Here is a 19,364-nt window from a genome sequence, read left to right on the forward strand (position 1 = left end):
GCTAGATTCGTCAGATGAGGGTTCCCACTCCTCATCCGACTGGGTCAGAATCCTGTAGGCCTCTTCAGAAGAATACCCCCTGTTTGACATTTTGGACTACTAAATTTAGGGGTATTCCCTGAGACTACCCAAGAAAAAAGCAAACCTGTTTTACAAAGGGGAGGCTAGCGAAGTACCGGAGGCCGCTGCGGTTGATAAAAAATATCAAAACTGATTTTTTTATCGCCGCAGTGCGTGTAAAATGAATGTGCAGTGATCAAAAAATATATATTTTTTGTCACTGCGGTGGGGCGGGCGTGGGTGAACGCACGTGTGGGCGACCGATCAGGCCTGATCGGGCAAACACTGCGTTTTGGGTGGAGGGCGAACTAAAGTGACACTAATACTATTATAGATCTGACCGTGATCAGTTTTGATCACTTACAGATACTATAAAAGTACAAATGCTGATTAGCGATACGCTAAACAGCGAATAAAAGTGACTGCGCTAACTGACGCTAACTACCTAACCAAGGGGCCTAAACTATCCCTAAAACCTAACAGCCAATACCAGTGAAAAAAAAAAAGTGACAGTTTACACTGATCACTTTTTTTCCTTTCACTAGTGATTGACAGGGGCGATCAAAGGGGTGATCAAAGGGTTAATTGGGGTGCAGGTGGGTGATCTGGGGCTAAGGTGTAGTGTTGGTGCTACTCACAGTTCAGTCTGCTCCTGTGCTGGATCCAACCGACGAAAAGGACCAGCACAGGAGCAGACAAGCCATATAACAGATCATATTTACTAATATGATCTGTTATATGACTTTGGATTGGATTTTTTGAAAATCGCCAGCCTGCCAGCCAATGATCGTTGCTGGCAGGCTGGTGACGAAATACTTCTTTTAATTTTGCCGGCCCGCGATGCGCATGCGCGGGCCGGCTTTGAGCGAAATCTCGCGTCTCGCGAGATGACGCGTATATGCGTGACTCTGCGCAGCGCTGCCACCTCCGGAACGCAATCCTGCGTTAGGCGGTCCGGAGGTGGTTAAAATGGCTCTAAAATAGTCCTTGAAAAGGCTAGAGGGATGTAAAAGGCAGTAAAATGTGCTTAAGAGCATGGCAACTGCTCTGCAAACAAATGTGGATAGGGAAATAACTTAAAATAAAATAACTAAAAATTACAAATTATTAACCTGCAACTCAGAGAAGGAGGTGGATATGGAGTCGGAGGTTGAGGAGGCGGTGAATGCGGTGTTGTAGGTGGAGGCAGCAATAGAGGAGGACGAGGCAGCCAACAATGTTTTTTTTATTTTTATTTTTTTTATTGGGGTAGGTAGCCACCAAAATTTTGGGACAAATAAAAAAAACGAAAACAAAGAATCATTGCACTTGAGTACAAGAATGTATGTTTGATGGTGGTATAAATATCTATTCTGCACAAGGTACAGACAAGTCTTGTGGGGTCCATGCCTGGTTCATTTTAATGAACATGAGCTTGTGCACATTGGCTGTGGACAGGCGGCTGCGCTTGTCTGTGATAACGCCCCCTGCCATGCTAAATACACGTTCAGACAATACACTGGCTGCAGGGCAGGCCAGCACCTCCAAGGCGTAAAGGGCAAGCTCAGGCCATGTGCCCAATTTGGAGATCCAGAAGTTAAAGGGGGCAGACCCGTCATTCAGTACATGTAGGCGTGTGCACACATACTGCTCCACCATGTTGCTGAAATGCTGCCTCCTGCTAAGACGTTCCATATCAGCTGGTATTGCTGGTTGTTGCGGTGTTAGCCATGCTAACCCTGCTTTCTGAGGTGCTGGCGGTGCCCCAGCTGTGTCGGTGACCTCTTCCTCCTCCTCAGCCTTCGCCCTGTGCTTCCACTGAGCCCCCGCTGTCAGGTGGGAATGCCATCAGCAGCGCGTTGACCAGTGTGCACTTGTAGTCACGCATCTTCCGATCAGTAACAGACATTTTTACTAAATTTAGTTCCCTGTCAGAAATGCATAGCAGGGGTTTTCAACGGCAAAAAGGGGTTAACAGACAAATTTTAGAAATTTAGGTCCCTGTCACCTATGCAGAGCAGGGGTTTGTATACGGCAAAAATGGTAAAATGTCACCCAAGAATGTAACAGACGATGTTTAGAAATTTAGGTCCCTGTCACCTATGCAGAGCAGGGGTTTATTCACGGCAAAACTGGGTTCATGTCACCCACCAATGGAACAGAAGATTTTACAAAAATTAGGTCTCTGTCACCCATGCAGAGCAGGGGTTTTCTATACAGCAAAAATGGTAAAATGTCACCCAAAAATGTAACAGACGATTTTTATAAATTTAGGTCCCTGTCACCTATGCAGAGCAGGGGTTTATGCACGGCAAAAATGGTAAAATATCACCCAAGAATATAACAGATGCTTTTGCACCCTGCTCCCTCTTTTGCTGTGCGGCTGGTGCTGTGTGGCTACCAACTCTGCCTCCAAACTGCACACATCACTCGTATGACCTTGATTCCATGTGGGGTCTAGTACCTCATCGTCCTCCACATAATCTTTCACCCACTCTTTACCTCTGCCCTCCTTGTCGGTCTGCACACTGCAGAAAGCCACAGCAGTTGGCACCTGTGTTTCATCATCATCCAAGACGTGCTGCGGTGGTCCTCCCATGTACTAATCTTGAAACATAAGTGGTTGGGCATCGGTGCACTCAATCTCTTCCACTTCTGGGGCAGGGTTATGTGGGTGGCCCTGGGAAACCCTGCTAGCAGAGTCATCAAAAAGCAGAAGAGACTGCTGCATGACTTGGGGCTCAGACTGCTTGGCTGATTTGCAAGGGGGTGAGGTGAAAGACTGATGGACATCAGCTGCAGGTGCCAACTCTGATCTGTCAGCAGGAGACTGGGTTGGAGACAATGTGACGGAACTGGAGGCACTGTCAGCAACCCAATCTGCTATCGCCTGTACTTGTTCTGGCCTCACCATTCGTAGAGCCGCATTTGGCCTGAATAAATGTTCCAGAATTGTCATTTCATGTGGAATACAATTATTTATTAAAACAGACATTTAAGGAAAGGTGACAGGTCCTCTTTAAACAGGGTTTCCTGGTGTCCATGGGATAGTGACTCAGTTTTATTGCCTTGAGCTGTGCCTAGGTCATGTGATCAATGAAGGTGATGTCATAAGCCTAGGAAGAGGGCACAACAGTACCTGGAGCACTGCAGCCACTTCAAACAGGTGATAGATGGGGATGCCAGGAGTTGAATCCCCCGCTGATCTGATAATGAAAACCTATCCTGAAGAAAGGCCATTAATATCCAAATCTTGGACGACCCCTTTAAGTTCGCATACTGCCAGGGGGAATAGAAGTTTCAGCCGCTGTAGGTTATTAATACACTTGTCATTGGATAATTGAACAAACCAAACTTTATTGGGAAGCAATGTTATTTAAATTGCTTTCTTATATTGTTCAAACAACCTTGTAGTATGTGGTAATATTCTCCTGCAGCTTATATTTAGGAATAGGGTTTTAATTAAAATGAAAAGACCGCTGTAACATTTGCCTTGCAGCAAATTTATTGATTGGTTTACCTTTTGACAAAGGCTACCAGCATTTTGAGTGCAAACCAATTATTTAAATGGTGATTAGATATAGCGTTATATTAATGTCTACGTAATGCAGAGCCCAGTATGGTATATAGTCCTAGAATGGCTAGAGGCAATTCCTGTTCTATTAGTTATTGCTTGATATAAAACAATTAAGCATTGGAAAATACTTATTTTCCAAGAAAGTTAATAGCATTGGAAATATTTTTTAGTTGAGTATAGTGTTATTGTTTTATGATATATAGAAATATAGAGGAAAATTTGAATGTATTAGGTGAATTTACTTTCTGGAAAGAAATATTAATACCAGTTGTAAGTGTAATTATGTAATCTTTTAATGGATCACATCTTCATTATAGTATTCTGTAGGTATTGTATATTTAACTTTAGGATAACCTCACCCTTTAAATTGCCTGTGAAATATATTGATGATTATATGATGTTATCCGCAATCTTTACAGCACAGTTAAAGGTTTAGTTTTGAGAGGGGCAGGTGTTAAGTCTGACTCCAATTACTGTAGTGCAGGTTAGCAGGAAATTGGTTGACCAAGGAGCAAAGAAAATAGCAAAAGGGCACATATATCTATTTTACCAGTTTCAGGCACTATGGCCCTTATGAGAAAATTGAAAAATCTTTTGTATTTCAATAACCCCCTTAAAAGTGCAAACAGAAATATTTTTTTGGCTGTAGTCAAGTGCGTCATAGGAATCCAATTGCCACACTCGTTAAGTATTTCCTTTAGTATACTGTATATATAGTTTAGGCAGGTGTGGGAAAATGTTGCAAAGTAAAAATGCTTTAAAAAAAAAAGTGTTAATAGTTTATATAGTTTATTTTTATAAAGGAGATTTCCAGAAAAGGGATGCCGTCTGTGTTGTGTTTGTAGTTTTCATGGATCCATAGGAGGAGATGAATTAAAACTGGTGTAAAGGAAAACTGGACTAGTTACCCATAGCAACCAATCAGATAGATCCTTTCATTTTCCAAAGGATCTCTTAAAAATGAAAGGTGAAATCTATTTGGTTGCTATGGGCAACTAAGACAGTTTTCCTTTACACCAGTTTTGATAAATGTCCCCCTTAGTCCTAAATGAGTATGTTAGGTCCACATCGAAAACCGAAGTAGGGGATATCATCACTTCCAGGACTTCTTGTTCTTATTTACACTGAATATAGTTTTTAATGACATTGGTGGTATATTTAGGATCATTGTCCTGCTTCAGATTAAAATTATAGAACAAAGCATGAGATCAGGTGTGCAAGCATCAAGCACCGATTGGATCAGGTCCAGTGAGTCCCCTTCATTAAAACAGTAGCACAGTTTGTAAGACTTAAAAAAGACATGTATCCATCCAGTTCAACTAATTATCCTACAAAGTTGATCCGGAGAAAGGCAAAAAAAAAAAAAAAAATATGTGGTAGAAGCGAATTTTCCTTTTTAGTCATTTTTTTTTCTATTTTAGGAGTAAAAATTCCTTTCTAACTCCAGTCTGGTGATCAAACTAACTCCCTGGATCAATGAGCCATCTCCAGAATTCTAATAACTATAGCCTGTAATACTATTACACCCTAGAAATACATCCAGGCCCCTCTTGAACTCTTTTAGTGGGTTCAGCATCACGGCCTCCTCTGGCACAGAGTTCCATAGTCTCACTGCTCATACAGTAAATCATTTCCTTTTATGTTGGTGTACAAACCTTCTTTCTTCAAGACCAGGGATGCTCAAACTGCGGCCCTCCAGCTGTTGCAAAACTACAACTCTCATCTTACCTGGACAACCTACAGCAATTAAGGTATGCTGGGTGTTGTAGTTTTGCAACAGCTGGAGGGCCGCAGGTCGAGCATCCCTGCTCCAGACTAAAGATGAGCAACCTCATAAAATTTGTTTCCTGTCTGATTTGGCAAATTTTAAAAAATAGTGATAAAATTGCATTGACAGGATTCATATTTTTTCTATCTTATCCCTCTTTTTTTCAACTTTTTGATATTTCTATCTCTAATTCCTCTTGAACTCGTTAATGCAATGACAGCAATAGCAAATATATTTCAGATATATACTGACATATATAGCAATGGGAAAATGCATGGTTGGCAATGATAACACACAGTGTGTTTAACCCCTAATGCCCAGCGCCGTACATGTACGGTGCAACCGAACGTGACTTAACGCCTAGCGCCGCACATGTCCGGTAGTCACTGATAGCCAGACCCCTGCTATATGCGCAAGCATCGCTGAAATCACTGATGCCAGCGCATTAACCCTTGATGTGCCGCAGTCAGCGATGACCACGTCACGTGCAATGTCCTTGGGGGGAACGGAGCTTCCATCGGGTTCCTGTGCTGCTGTGACGCGGACCCGATGACAGAGAAGGCAGTCAGATGCCTTACTTAGGCATCGTGGCTGCCTTCCGGGAGAGCCTGTGAGATCCAGCCTCCTGGATCTCACAGGCAAGCAGGCTGTAATTGTGTTACACTGGTAATACACTTACAGCCAATACATCACAAGACAGAAGTATTGTGATGCATTGTAAAGGGGATCAGACCCCCAAAAGTTGAAGTCCCAAAGTAAGACAAAAAATAAAGTGTAAAAAAAAGTAAAAAAATAAAGTTTTACAGAATTTTTTTTAAAAAGTTTCAAGTAAAAGAAAATAGGTAAAAAAAGAAAAGTAGACATATTAGGTATCGCCACATCCGTACCGGCTCTTTAAAAATATCAAATGTCCTAACCCTTCAGGTGAACACCATCAAAAAAATAAAATAAAAACTGTGCTAAAAAAACATTTTTTGGTCACCTTACATGACTAAAAGTGCAACTCCAAGCGATCAAAAAGGCGTATGCCCCCCCCCCAAAAAGTACCAATCTAACCGTCAACTCATCCCACAAAAAATGAGCCCCTACCTAAGACAATCGCCCTAAAAATAAAAGAAACTATGGCTCTCAGATTATGGAGACACTAAAACATGATTTTATATATTTTTTAAAAATGCTTTTATTGCGTTAAATGTAAAAAAAATTATAAAAAAGTTGACATATTAGGTATCACTGCATCCTTAACAACCTGCTCTATAAAAATACTACATGACCTAACCCCTCAGGTGAACACTGTAAAAAATATTAAATAAAAACAGTGTAAAAAAAGCAATTTTTTGTCACCTTACATCACAAAAAGTGCAATAGCAAGCGATGAAAAAGTCATATGCACCCCAAAATAGTGCCAATCAAACTGCCATCTCATCTCGTAAAAATAATACCCTACTTAAGAAAAATAAAAAAAGCTATGGCTCTCAGAATATGGAGACACTAAAACATGATTTTATTTAGTTAAAAAAAGATATTGTGTTAAACTTAAATAAATTTAAAAACGTATACATATTAGGTATTGCCACATCCGTAACAACCTGCTCTATAAAAATGCCATATGACCTAACCCCTCAGATGAACACCGTCAAAAAATAAAAACTCTGCTAAAAGTGCAACACCAAGTGATCAAAAAGGTGTATACCCCCCAAAGTAGTACCAATCTAACTGTCACCTCATCCTGCAAAAAATTATACCTTACCAAAGACAATCACCTAAAAAATAAAAATAAACTATGGCTCTCAGAATATGGATACACTAAACCATGATTTTTTTGTTTCAAAAATGCTGTTATTGTGTAAAACTTAAATAAAAAAAGTATATATATTAGGTATTGCAGCGTCTGTAAGAGTCTGCTGTATAAAAATATCACATGAACTCACCCTTCAGGTGAACACCGTAAAAAAAAAAATAAACAGTGTGAAAAACATTTTTTTTTTGTCACCTTACATCAAAAAAAGTGCAATAGCAAGCGATCAAAAAGTCATATGCACCCTAAAATAGTACCAATCAAAACGTCATTGCATCCCGCAAAAAATAAGACCATACTTAAGATAATCGCCCAAAAAAAAAAAAAAACATGGCTCTCAGACTATGGAGACACTAAAGCAATTTTTGTTTCAAAAATATCATTGTGTAAAACTTACATAAATAAAAAAAAGTATACATATTAGGTATTGCCACATCCATAACGACCTGCTCTATAAAAATACCACATGATCTAACCCCTCATGTGAACACCGTAAAAAATAAAAAAATTAAAAGTGTGTCAAAAAAGGTATTTTTAGTCACCTTATATCACAAAAAGTGTAATACCAAGCGATCAGAAAGTCATATGCACCCTAAAATAGTACCAATTAAACCATCATCTCATACTGAAAAAAAATATTGCTCTCAGAATATGCAGACACTAAAACATAATTTTTTCCAAAAATGCTTTATTATTTAAAACTGAAACAAACAATCAAAAAAGTATACATATTTGGTATTGTCGCGTCCGTAACATCCTGCTCTATAAAAATACCACATGATCTAACCCAGGCATGCTCAACCTGCGGCCCTCCAGCTGTTGTAAAACGACAACTCCCACAATGTCCTGCTGTAGGCTGATAGCTGTAGGCTGTTCGGGCATGCTGGGAGTTGTAGTTTTGCAACAACTGGAGAGATTGAGCATGCCTGTTCTAACCTGTCAGATGAATACTGTAAATGACAAAAAATAAAAACTGTGCCAAAACAGAAATTTTTTGTTACCTTGCCTCTCAAAAAGGGTAATGTATAGTAACCAAAAATCATATGTACCCTAAAATAGTTCCAACAAAACTGCCACCTTATCCCATAGTTTCCAAAATTGGGTCACTTTTTTGGAGTTTCTACTCTAGGGGTGCATCAGGGGGTCTTCAAATGTGACATGGCAGCTTAAAATTATCCCAGTGAAATCTGCCTTCCAAAAGCCATTATTCCTTCCAAAAGCCATCATAGTCCTTAAAAAGTAGGTTTTGGAAATTTTCTGAAAAATTTAAAATTTGCTTCTAAACTTCTAAGCCTTCCAACGTCCCCAAAAAATTAAATGTCATAAATAATTAAATGTCATTCACAAAATGATCCAAACATGAAGTATACATATGGTGAATGTAAAGTACTAACTATTTTTGGAGGCATTACTAACTATTATAAAAAAAGAGAAATGGAAGTTTTAATTTTTTTTTTTTTATAAATAAATGACATTTTTTGACTCAATTTTACCACTGTCATGAAGTACAATATATGACAAGAAAACAATCTCAGAATGGCCTGGATAAGTAAAAGCATGTTAAAGTTATTACCACATAAATTGACACATCAGATTTGCTAAAAATGGTCTAGGCAGAAAGGTAAAAAATTACCTGGTCCTTAAGGGGTTAAAAACACACTGAGCCATTGCATTTTAAAATTGTTCTAAAAATTGTCTCTTATTGGGGAAGATGGTGTTTAAATACACTTGGTGTTATCGGGAAAAGAACAATGTCTTGTTCTGAACAAGCATTCCAAAAACTATGCCTTTACAGTGGAAGATACCTGCCCATGTTTATACACATACAAGTGTTATTGTGTAAGAAGAATTGGAAGCAGCAGCAGTACTGTGTGGATGTGAAAAAAGTAGGGTAATAGTTTCTGAGACGATACTAGAGGCTAGACAAGACAGTACAGTAAGAGCATATGGATGTCCAAAATTCCATGGCGTCTGGGAACATGGTATATTCAAGAGAAATTACACAGTCCAAGTAGAACTGAACCTGGATATTCAGGTGGTACATCTTCATTCACTGATTTGTGTAAGCCTGGTGCAGCTCTTGAAAAATCTGCTCCATCATGTTCATAAAACTGAACTGGCTGCTGCATCGTCTGCTACTTATGGTAGCAGAAACACATAAAAGTGAGTTACTCAGCTTGAGACAGAGAGGGGCCTCCTGGTCAGACATGTAGGGGGCAGGCATCTGGTCACCGAAAGCTATGGTAAGCAGCATACACAGTGTATCCGAGTAATATAGCAATTTGGCCTCCCTTTCAGCAACGAGAAAACATTCCCTATTTTGCTTTGATGGTGAGGGTCTAAAAGCATGGCTATCTAGTAATCATCAGACTGCTTGATGCTAGCGATATGCCAGTACAGTACATAAGCAAGCAAGCAAGCATGCACACAGCTTTCCATGCTCACCAGCATGCCCAAGCATCCAGTAATTTCTGACTCTGCCCAACACTGAGATAATTGGTCATCATGGCCAATGTCATCGTCCTCATCATCATCAGCCTTGTGAATCTCTGCTACTGACTCTTCCAAATCCTCCACCTCCTCTTCATCCAGTGGTAGCTCCTCATTCTCCTCCTTCAAAGCCTTTTCCATGGGATTTTGTTTATGTGGATCCCCAACAACTTTGCATCAGCATGAGTGTCTACTCTAAGATAAATATCAGGAGGATGTCATTGTTGATGTCACAGTTATCCCTACTGACAAATTTGGTGACCTCTTTCAAAGGTCTGAGTACACGAGAACTGTCTCTGATGAAACAACCTCAAAGCCTTGAAACAGCACATGCTCCCTGCTGATGTCGTCCGATGCATGACAAACTCATTTACTGCTTTACACTGCTCATACAGATGTTCTACAAATGGAAGGTGGAATTCAACAAGTTGGAATGTTGCGGATCAAGCAGTACAATGGCAGATCGTTCTGTTGCTGCAAGTCAAGGAGGGAGTTCCTTGCCACATAAGAATGGAAGAGTGAATGAAATGTGAGGCCAGTCTTCTAGACATGGCCAGCACCTTCTGCAAGCCACGGTACTTTTTCAAAAAGCATTTCACCAATAAATGTATCACATGTGCCATACAGGGGGATCATGTGTTATTTCCCCCATATGCAGCATAGGCACAATGTGCCTGCCAAGTGTCGCTGACCACCTTGTCCAATTATAGTTGGCGGGGAGACAGCCAGTGGGAAGTTTGCTACTTGATGCACTTTAGCAAGCGATCAGCTGTGTGGCTACTCTCAGCTCTAACACAGCATGCAATGCTTCACTTTAAAAATATGGTAGGAGAGAGAGGGAGTTGAAGCAACACTCTGTACTGCTTCTGTTGGGGACCTGGAGGATTTTCATGGAGGAAAATATGTAGGAGGGGGATAAGCAGCTGGTGTGGGAACCAGACTAACACAAACGTGGAGGTGTCAATAGGACCTGGCCTCGTTGCAATGCTGCATTGCTGAGAAAAGCATTGACCCAGTGGGCTGTGAAAGAAATATATTGTCCCTGCCCATAACAGCTGCTCTAGGTGTAGAAAGTGTCATGCACCTTGCCACATAGCAAGAATTGCAAGGAGCGGCCGACATTCCCTGCCATTTGACAGTACAGAGCAGTTTTTTTAAAAGAAATAATGGTGGCAATGTATCTTCCAGCGAGGATGTGCACACTCCATCAGTTCCTAAAGGCAACAAAATCCACTAAGTGGTGCAGCAGTGGCTATACCACCAGCAACTTGGCCAGGTGGCAGTTAACCTTGCACACCATCACGTTTTTGGGCTGTTGTTCCCTGGACACATATTCTATTATTGATGGCTAATGATGGAGCAGAGTAGTAGTAATAGAAGAGAAGTAGTCTGAGTGGGAAAAGCACTGTACTGCATGTGGATGTAACCCCGCAGCCACAAAGGAGAAAGGGAAAAAGGAGAAAACTTGTTTCAATTGCTCTTGGCCAGTTCTATTCTGTTTTATCACTAGTTCCCAAGCTGACCATAACAGAAACAGATCTGACCCTGGCAGTTTTTTGGAAATTTTGGCTCTACAGTGCCTATGCTCTTTTGGCACCACAACCATCACCCTCCTAGACAGCAAAATTCAATTATCATCATAGTCCTCATCCTTCTCGTCTCCTTTATCAGACTGTGATATGTCATCATGGGCCCCTTGAACCTCCCTCCAGATTCCCTGACCTGTATTTGCCCAGAATGCCACTGTCGCTACCACTGCCTCTACAGCCAACGCCATGGCTACATGTACCATTACTACCACTAGAGATGAGCAAATTTGTAAAAAAAATTGTTTCGCCGGTTCGCCAATTTTTGGGGGGAAAATTTTAGTTTGATCCGAATAAATTTTCAGCAAATTAAGTAAAAAAATTGCTATTTCCTGGCTGCTAAGAGCCTTTATATAGTAGAACACTGTGCCTTGTAGTAACGCGCATAGGGAGTCTGCTTTGGTAGTGAAATAATACTGTGAGTCCGTATAACATGCAGATGACAGGCATCGCTCTTAGAATCACAGCATACATCACTTATTTGGGGCGGTCACAAGGCCAAAACTGACCAAATAACCCAAGTATCAACTCAGCTTTACAGGTAGAGGTTAGCATCAAGAAGTACACTCCTTTTACACCCTTGTCAGCTGATTCCACATAGATGTCTACAGAACCTGTTCTATTAAACGCTTATACAAGTAGAGCCCCCCTGACAGAGTGGAGAGGGTGTCAGCAGTTAGTTTGTGTTGACGTCACTGATTAATTTTCCCCATTCTCTGATCTGTCAGAGCAATTACCCAGAAAAAACGGATCCTGTCTGTGGAACATACACTCGGTCAGCATTTGCTCAATAATCCATCAGTTTTGCTAAATCCCCCAAAAAAACTGAGTGGATCTAAACAGAGATGACACATGAATGAAATATTTGCATGTCTTCTGTGTTTGCATGTCAGACCCCCACCAATCAGATACTGATGACCTATCTTGAGGATAGGTCATCAGTTATAAAGTCTCAGAAAACCTCTGTTAACTGTTATATAGATGCTGCTATTTGCAGCATACCATATTTACTAATAGTGCATAGTATGGTTTTTAGAAAAAGAGCAGGGGCAATAGCTCAGCGTTAATAGCAGAATGTATTGCTATGGAGATGCTGGAAAGCTTATGTAAAACAATTATCATCTTTAGAAATTTTAGTTTTAAAGGCTGGTTGGCTGTCCATTTACATAAAACATGTTTTCACTGCAACATGAACTTTTGACTACCAATTCTGAGTGACCAGTCCTTCCCTAATTGCTTTCCCTGATAAAACACTAAATCTACCTAATTATGTCCCTATACTGTGCCTTCCATACCTAGATTACAGGCTTGTGGCTGTAATTACTTTTTTGTCAGACAGCCAACATATGCTCTCAGATCATAAGCTGCACACAGAATGGTGAATCTCTAGTGCAGAGGCTGAGCAACTTTCCATATTCCAGCCCCTGATTGGCTCACAGTCTGATCCAACCAGGGCAATCCCCTTCCCACCCAGGGTCATGTGTTCCTCTATCTTCATCCTCCCTCCTGTTTTTCACAGTAAAATGGTTCTGGGGTTCTGGGTGTTGGACCTCCACCAATCTGATATTTATTTATTTATTTATTATTATTTATTTTAAATACTAGCACTACTATATTCTGCAGCGCTTTACAGACATTAGCATCCAACTGTCCCCAATGTGGCTCACAATCTAAGGTCCCTATCAGTATATTTTTGGAGAATATTGGAGTCTTTGATATTGATAACCTATGCTGATGATTGGATGTCAGTATATATGGCCTGCACAACCCCTTTAAAAAATTTGCAGAAAGGTAAGAGTAGACATATCTGTGGGGTGGAATTGTAATAAAGTACAGTTGTTAAGAGTATTTACCGTTATTGATCATATTTTTGCAATTGAGGTTAAGGATGTATTTCCCTATGATGTTTAAGGGGATATACAGTATATGATTTTATACTAGAGACAACAATAACATGGGTTATGTACTGTATAAGATGTTCTTCATGACAAGGTTGGTATTCACAAGGAAATGGTAGTCCACTGATATACCATCAATAAAAGCATGAAAGACCTGCTAAATAAAGCTATAGGATATGATCTAGAGGCTTATACTGTAGAAGTTTTCAAATATAAAGTAAACCGAGAACTTGATGAAAATTGTGCCAGACTAATAATAATAATAATAGTTAATAATAATAATTCAGCAGCAATTTACAAAGCAAAGAGTACATGTACAAACCAAATCAGACATTACAGAGTAACAGAACTAAACAGCAATTAAACTTAGCAGCCAAGCAGAGGGTCAGATAGGAGTATTGGAGGGACGGTATATATTGAGTTATGGCAAATTCACTAGGCCAATGTTGCTGATTTTTCTGTGCTCTCTAAAATTGCTTTAAAAAAGACAATTAATATAATATAAAAAAAATATAAAATCAATGGACTGTACAGTTAGCCAGATCTAGGTTGACCGTGCTAAAAAAAAAAATAGAGGCTACAAAAATGTATTTGTTGCTTGTCTTGTTCCACATTGAATATTCATCAGACAATGTTTTCAGTGCAGAAAGCTGAATAATGTCTTGCATTACACTTACAGAGCATGTAAGCGGGATTATTGCTCTGACCTGTATCTTGTTGTAATACCTAGGATAGAATAGGAAAAATCAGCACATGGATAATTTAAGAGAATAAAAAATACAATAACCTTTGTAGCTTGTGCCAGCTTTTAAAATTCATTCTATTAACTATGTTAAAAAATAAGCACGGACTTAGGGAGAATTTTTTCAAAACAATTCATTTTGTAACTAAAACTCTTTTAATTCAGTAATGTGGTGCCTCGGTGCTGAACATTATTCCAATTATTCAGCTGCTGAATTTCATGGAGTACAGTAATCCGAAAAACACCAAATCCTCTTTAATGAATTTTCTGTAATGTTTGATGTACATTTAAAATATCAATTAAGCTGCAGTACAAACAGTGCCCTGTATAACAGAACAGTCACGGATTGAGGTTATAGTCAAGTAAAAATAACTACTGTCTTGTGAGTTGTTCACGTGGAGAAATTTAGGTTAAAATAAATATGTTAAGTTCAGAAATGAAAGATGAAAAGCCTTTGAGCTATGAGTAGTACAGGTAAAGACACTAATCGAAATCAATGCTATTCTTTCATTCTTTATTTAGAATTTTATACCCCCACAAAAATAAACTGTATATTGCATTGTGTTGGGTGTAGTTGTGGGAAGTGCTATTTACTATGGTCTGCACTTGCATTATTCAAGTTGTCGGCATGTGTTTTTGATTCAACCCAAATTTTCAAAAAATTTGGATCAAATCCGAATTTTTTGTCGATTTGATCAGGGTGAATTTCTTAGGCCTCGTTCACATTTCCTTGTCAGTGTCACGTCCGTGAAAAAAAGCGTACTTGTTTCATCCGTGAAGCCGTCCGTGAAGGATACGTGGTTGGTCCGTGTGTCCATTTTTACCATCCATGTGTCATCCATAATTCACTGACGTTGCTCAGCTAAAAATTGGGACACGACACGGATGTGTGTCATTGATTTTCACAGACCCATAGACTTCAATAGGCATGCTTGGTCCGCATCAGGGATCAAAGTAGTGCATGTCCCCGTGATTTTTTTACTGACCCACAGTCAGTAAAAAAATACTCAAATGTGAACAGACACATTTAAATCAATGAACACATGTGCTGTTGCGCAGAAAATGCGTACAGCGCACGTCAGTAAAAAACGGAAATGTGAACGAGGACTTAAAACGACATTAGCCATTTTTCAGATCAGAAGACAGGAAAGATGAAGTGGAAGGATCACATGTCCTCAGGTAGTGCGTGTGTGTATACACCAGCAGGCGTTTGATACTAAATAGCATTTGACTATCATAGCAGTCAACTGTTCTGCTCAGTAAAAGTGACGTAAAAAGTGCATTGTAATTATATGGTCTTTTATGGATCACAACTGCATATTGAAAAATTGTGATAAACTGTAAAGTTTTCTTTCACTACATATTCTAGCCCTTTGCAGCAGATTATACTATTAAATATTAGTGCTTCTGAAGTGTAGAAAAAACAGGTAACAGATCAGCATCTGAAGTCTAATACAGGAAAAGCCAGCCTTCCATTCCCCAGAGCAGTTACAAACAAATGCATTTCCTTTTGCTCTGGGGAACCTGACAGCTGCTGTTATCCTCTGCTGTTAGATTTTATTTTTTTCCAGCTTTTCTTTTAGTATTAGCAACTGCCAGCATCCATTTACCTCAGTACTTTTCTGTAAGCAGTCTGAATCCACAACTACTTTATTTGCAATGGCTATATACTGTATTAATATTCTTCAATGGAATTTGTCCTTAACAGCCTCAGTGACATCCTTGTTTAGTTATACTGAGTGCAGAAGGGAAATATATACTGTATGTTCGAATATATCAGGGGTCAGTTCAGAGATTACTCCCATCATCTATTTATACTCAAAACTGTGATTATGACAAGGGGACATCCTCTATGTCTAGACGAGGCATCCTCAAACTGCGGCCCTCCAGCTGTTGCAAAACTACAACTCCCAGCATGCCCGAACAGCCTAGAGGTATCAGCCTACAGCAGGGCATTGTGGGAGATGTAGTTTTACAACAGCTGAAGGGCCGCAGTTTGAGGATGCCTGGTCTAGAGGAAAGAAGGTTTTTTCACAAATATAGAAGGTTTTTTTTTACTGCAAGAGCAATTTACTGGCAGAAGAGGTTGTGTTGGGGAATTCTCAAAAAGAGTTTAATAGGGGCCTGTATGTTTTTCTGCAGGTAAAATAGTTATATGTAGAATTCTGGAGAAATGGTGTTGATCCAGGGTGTTATTCTGATTGCATGGTTCGGGTGAAATTTTCTTTCCCCTAAAATGAGGAAAATTGACTTCTACCTCATGGCATTTTTTTTGCTTTCCACTGGATCAACTATGCAGGATAAAAGGCTATGGACATATGTATTTTTTCAACCTTACAAACTATATTATTATGACTGTAAATGATGAACTGGTGTGAATATTTGAGAAAAACTGAACTAAAGGGAACTTTTTAGAGGCCGCCATGCACATCCTAAGTTATGGTTCTATGTAAAATGGGTTTGATAAAGATAGATGTTCAAATATTATTGCTTACTCCTATCAAAGATTGTGATTACATAATGCATATACTGTATGTAGGACATATCATCACTTGATGATCAGTCTGGATTCAACAGTTGAGACCTCTAATTGAATAGACTATAATTTCTGATTGAATGACTATGCATGCACTTTTAAAGAAAACACTGTATAATGCAGCCCATTCAAGAAATACAACTTTCACTGTTTGGCAACATTCACACGACCGTATGAATGAGTCCGCATCCGTTCCTTAAAATAGTGGAACGGGTGCGGACCCGTTCATTTTTAATGGGGCTGCAAAAGATGCGCACAGCACACCATGTGCTGTCCACATGCGTAGTTCCATTTGACGGCCCAGCAAAAAAATAGAGCATGTCCTATTCTTGTACTCAATTGCGGACAAGAATAGGCATTTTCTATGATAGCAGTGGCCATGTGCGGTACGCAAATTGTGGAATGCATAGGGGCCGGTATCCGTGTTTTGTGAATCCGCAATTTGTGGATCCACAAAACACTACGATCGTGTGAATGTAGCCTTAATGAAGTGTTGCAGTCCATTTATTCTTAGGATTGGAGGGTGTCTTGGTAGATCACTGGTTCTGAAAATCTTTTCTATTGGCTGTCTAGTAGCTAATATATATAAATGTATATATATATATATATATATATATATATATATATATATATAAAATTTAATATATTTTTTCCTGCATAACAACACAGTTACTGATTAATGTTTTCTTTTTCTTTATTTTAAGATCCAGAGGAACATTGCAAGTACAGAAGCCTCCGTTTACAAAGCTATCAAACCTGTTCATTGTTTCCAGCATTATCAGTTTAAAACCAACATCTGGACACAAGACGCTTTACACTAATGTATTCAATTAAGTATCATTAAAATGTAATAAGCTCTGGTTACAAAACAATAATGTATTCGCAAATGTTGCTGCTAACTGCAGTTTTGCATTATCTGAAATGAAAATACTCCTTTTTGACATTGGTGTACAGATATATTTTCATTGCAAGGACTTTAATAACAAAATAAGTGGGTTTTCTTCCTTCTGGGAGATACATTTTGTATAATAATTTAAAATGCAGAAGGACCATGCACTTGGACCAGAAGGCAGCACATTATTTCAAGAAGCTTTTTTTCACCGACTACATCAATGATGTGCTGTCTTATCTGATTTTGTTAAATTATTTTCTAAAATGTTTTGTTTATTTCTGTAATTTGACAAAAATGACTACAATGCAATTGCTAAATTATACCATTAAACATTTACATTTTCAAAACCTAATGATGTTATTTTTTTATATTTAAAGTTTTAATTAAAGATAAGCCGAATTTCCCCCCTAAAATTTGTTTCGATCCGAATTTACTGGAATCACATTAAAAAACAGCTGTTTCCTGGCTGCAGAGAGCCTTTATAGTGGTGTAAACACTGTGCCTTGCAGTAACACGCACAGGGAGTCTGCTATGGTAGTGAAACAATACTGTGAGTCAGTATGACATGTAGATGACAGGCGTTGCAGCTGCACTGAATCCGGACCCATTCATTTCTATGAGGTTGTGCACATGAGCAGTGATTTTCACGCATAACTTGTGCGTTGTGTGAAAATTGCAGCATGCTTTATTTTGTGCGTGTTTCACGCAACACAGGCCCCATAGAAGTGAATGGGGCTGCGTGAAAATCGCAAGCATCCGCAAGCAAGTGCGGATGCGGTGCGATTTTTCACGCATTGTTGCTAGGTGACGATCGGGATGGGGCCCCGATCTATATTATTTTCCCTTATAACATGGTTATAAGGGAAAATAATAGCATTCTTAATACAGAATGCTAAGTAAAATGTGGATTGAGGGATTAAAAATATAAAAAAAATAACTCACTTCCTCCTCTTAAACGCGTAGTTGCCGATCTCTTCTTACTTCATTAATCATGAGCTGCCGGCTAAAGGACCTGTGGTGACGTCACATCACATGGTCCAATCACTGTGGTGATGGACCATGTGATTGGACCATGTGATGAGCTCAGTAACGTCACCACAGGTCCTGAAGAAAGAGCAGAGACCGGCAGCTATGGAGGAGGTGAGTTAATTTTTTTATTTTTATTTTTAACCCTAAATTGACCTTCTACTAAGCATTCTGTATTAAAGAATGCTATTATTTTCCCTTATAACCATGTTATAAGGGAAAATAATAAAATCTACACTACAACTAACCCAAACCCGAACTTCATTGAAGAAGTTCGGGTCTGGGTACCACATTCAGTTTTTTCTCACGAGCGTGCAAAACGCATTGCATTCGTGCGGAAAAAACTGAACCACGCAACGCAATCACAGTCAAAACTGACTGAAATTGTGTGCTCACTCGCACGATTTCTCCGCCACTCACCCGCATCCTATCCGGCCCCAATCCTTAACACTCGTGTAAAAGAGGCCTTAGTATAACTGCACAATTCACTTATTTGGGCAGTTACAAGCCAAAACTGATCAAATAACTCAAGTGTGAACTCAGCCTTACAGGTCAATGTTAGCGCCAGGTATAAAGAACCATGCAGAGGCCCAAGATCGTACTTTAGCGTGAAAGAGCGCACTCCTTTTACACCACTTCACTGATTCCACATAGATTTCTACAGAACCTGTTCTATTAAACACTTATACAAGTAGAGCCTTCTGACATAGTGGAGTGGGTGTCAGCAGTAAATTTGTGTTAACGTCACTGATTATTTTGGCCTTCCTCTGATCCGTCAGAACAATAACCCACAAAAAACGGACCCTGTCTGTTAAGCATCTGCCTTCACTCGATCAGCATTTGGTCAGTAATCCATCATTTTTGCTAATGTCAAAAAACAACAGGAGTGGATCCAAAACAGAGATGACACGTGAATGGAATATTTGCATGTCTTCTGTGTTTTGTACCCACTCCTGCTTTTGGCTACCAAATCATAAGCCAATTGTGATGCAAAATAGGGACCATGTCAAGC

General features: G+C 39.4%; 1 protein-coding gene across 2 annotated transcripts in view; it reads left to right on the forward strand.

The window, feature by feature from the left end:
* The window catches only part of CCSER1 (coiled-coil serine rich protein 1), a 1,167,669-nt gene extending 1,150,063 nt beyond the window's left edge, over window positions 1-17,606 (forward strand). For both annotated transcript variants that reach the window (XM_040418157.1, XM_040418158.1), the window contains exon 10: window positions 17,139-17,606. In XM_040418157.1, the coding sequence (XP_040274091.1) occupies window positions 17,139-17,255 (117 nt within the window). In that variant the 3' untranslated portion in view covers window positions 17,256-17,606. The remainder of the gene's footprint in view (window positions 1-17,138) is intronic.
* The last annotated feature ends 1,758 nt before the right edge of the window (window positions 17,607-19,364 follow it).

Source organism: Bufo bufo, chromosome 2 (genome assembly GCF_905171765.1).
Source record: "Bufo bufo chromosome 2, aBufBuf1.1, whole genome shotgun sequence".
Lineage (NCBI taxonomy): Eukaryota > Metazoa > Chordata > Amphibia > Anura > Bufonidae > Bufo > Bufo bufo.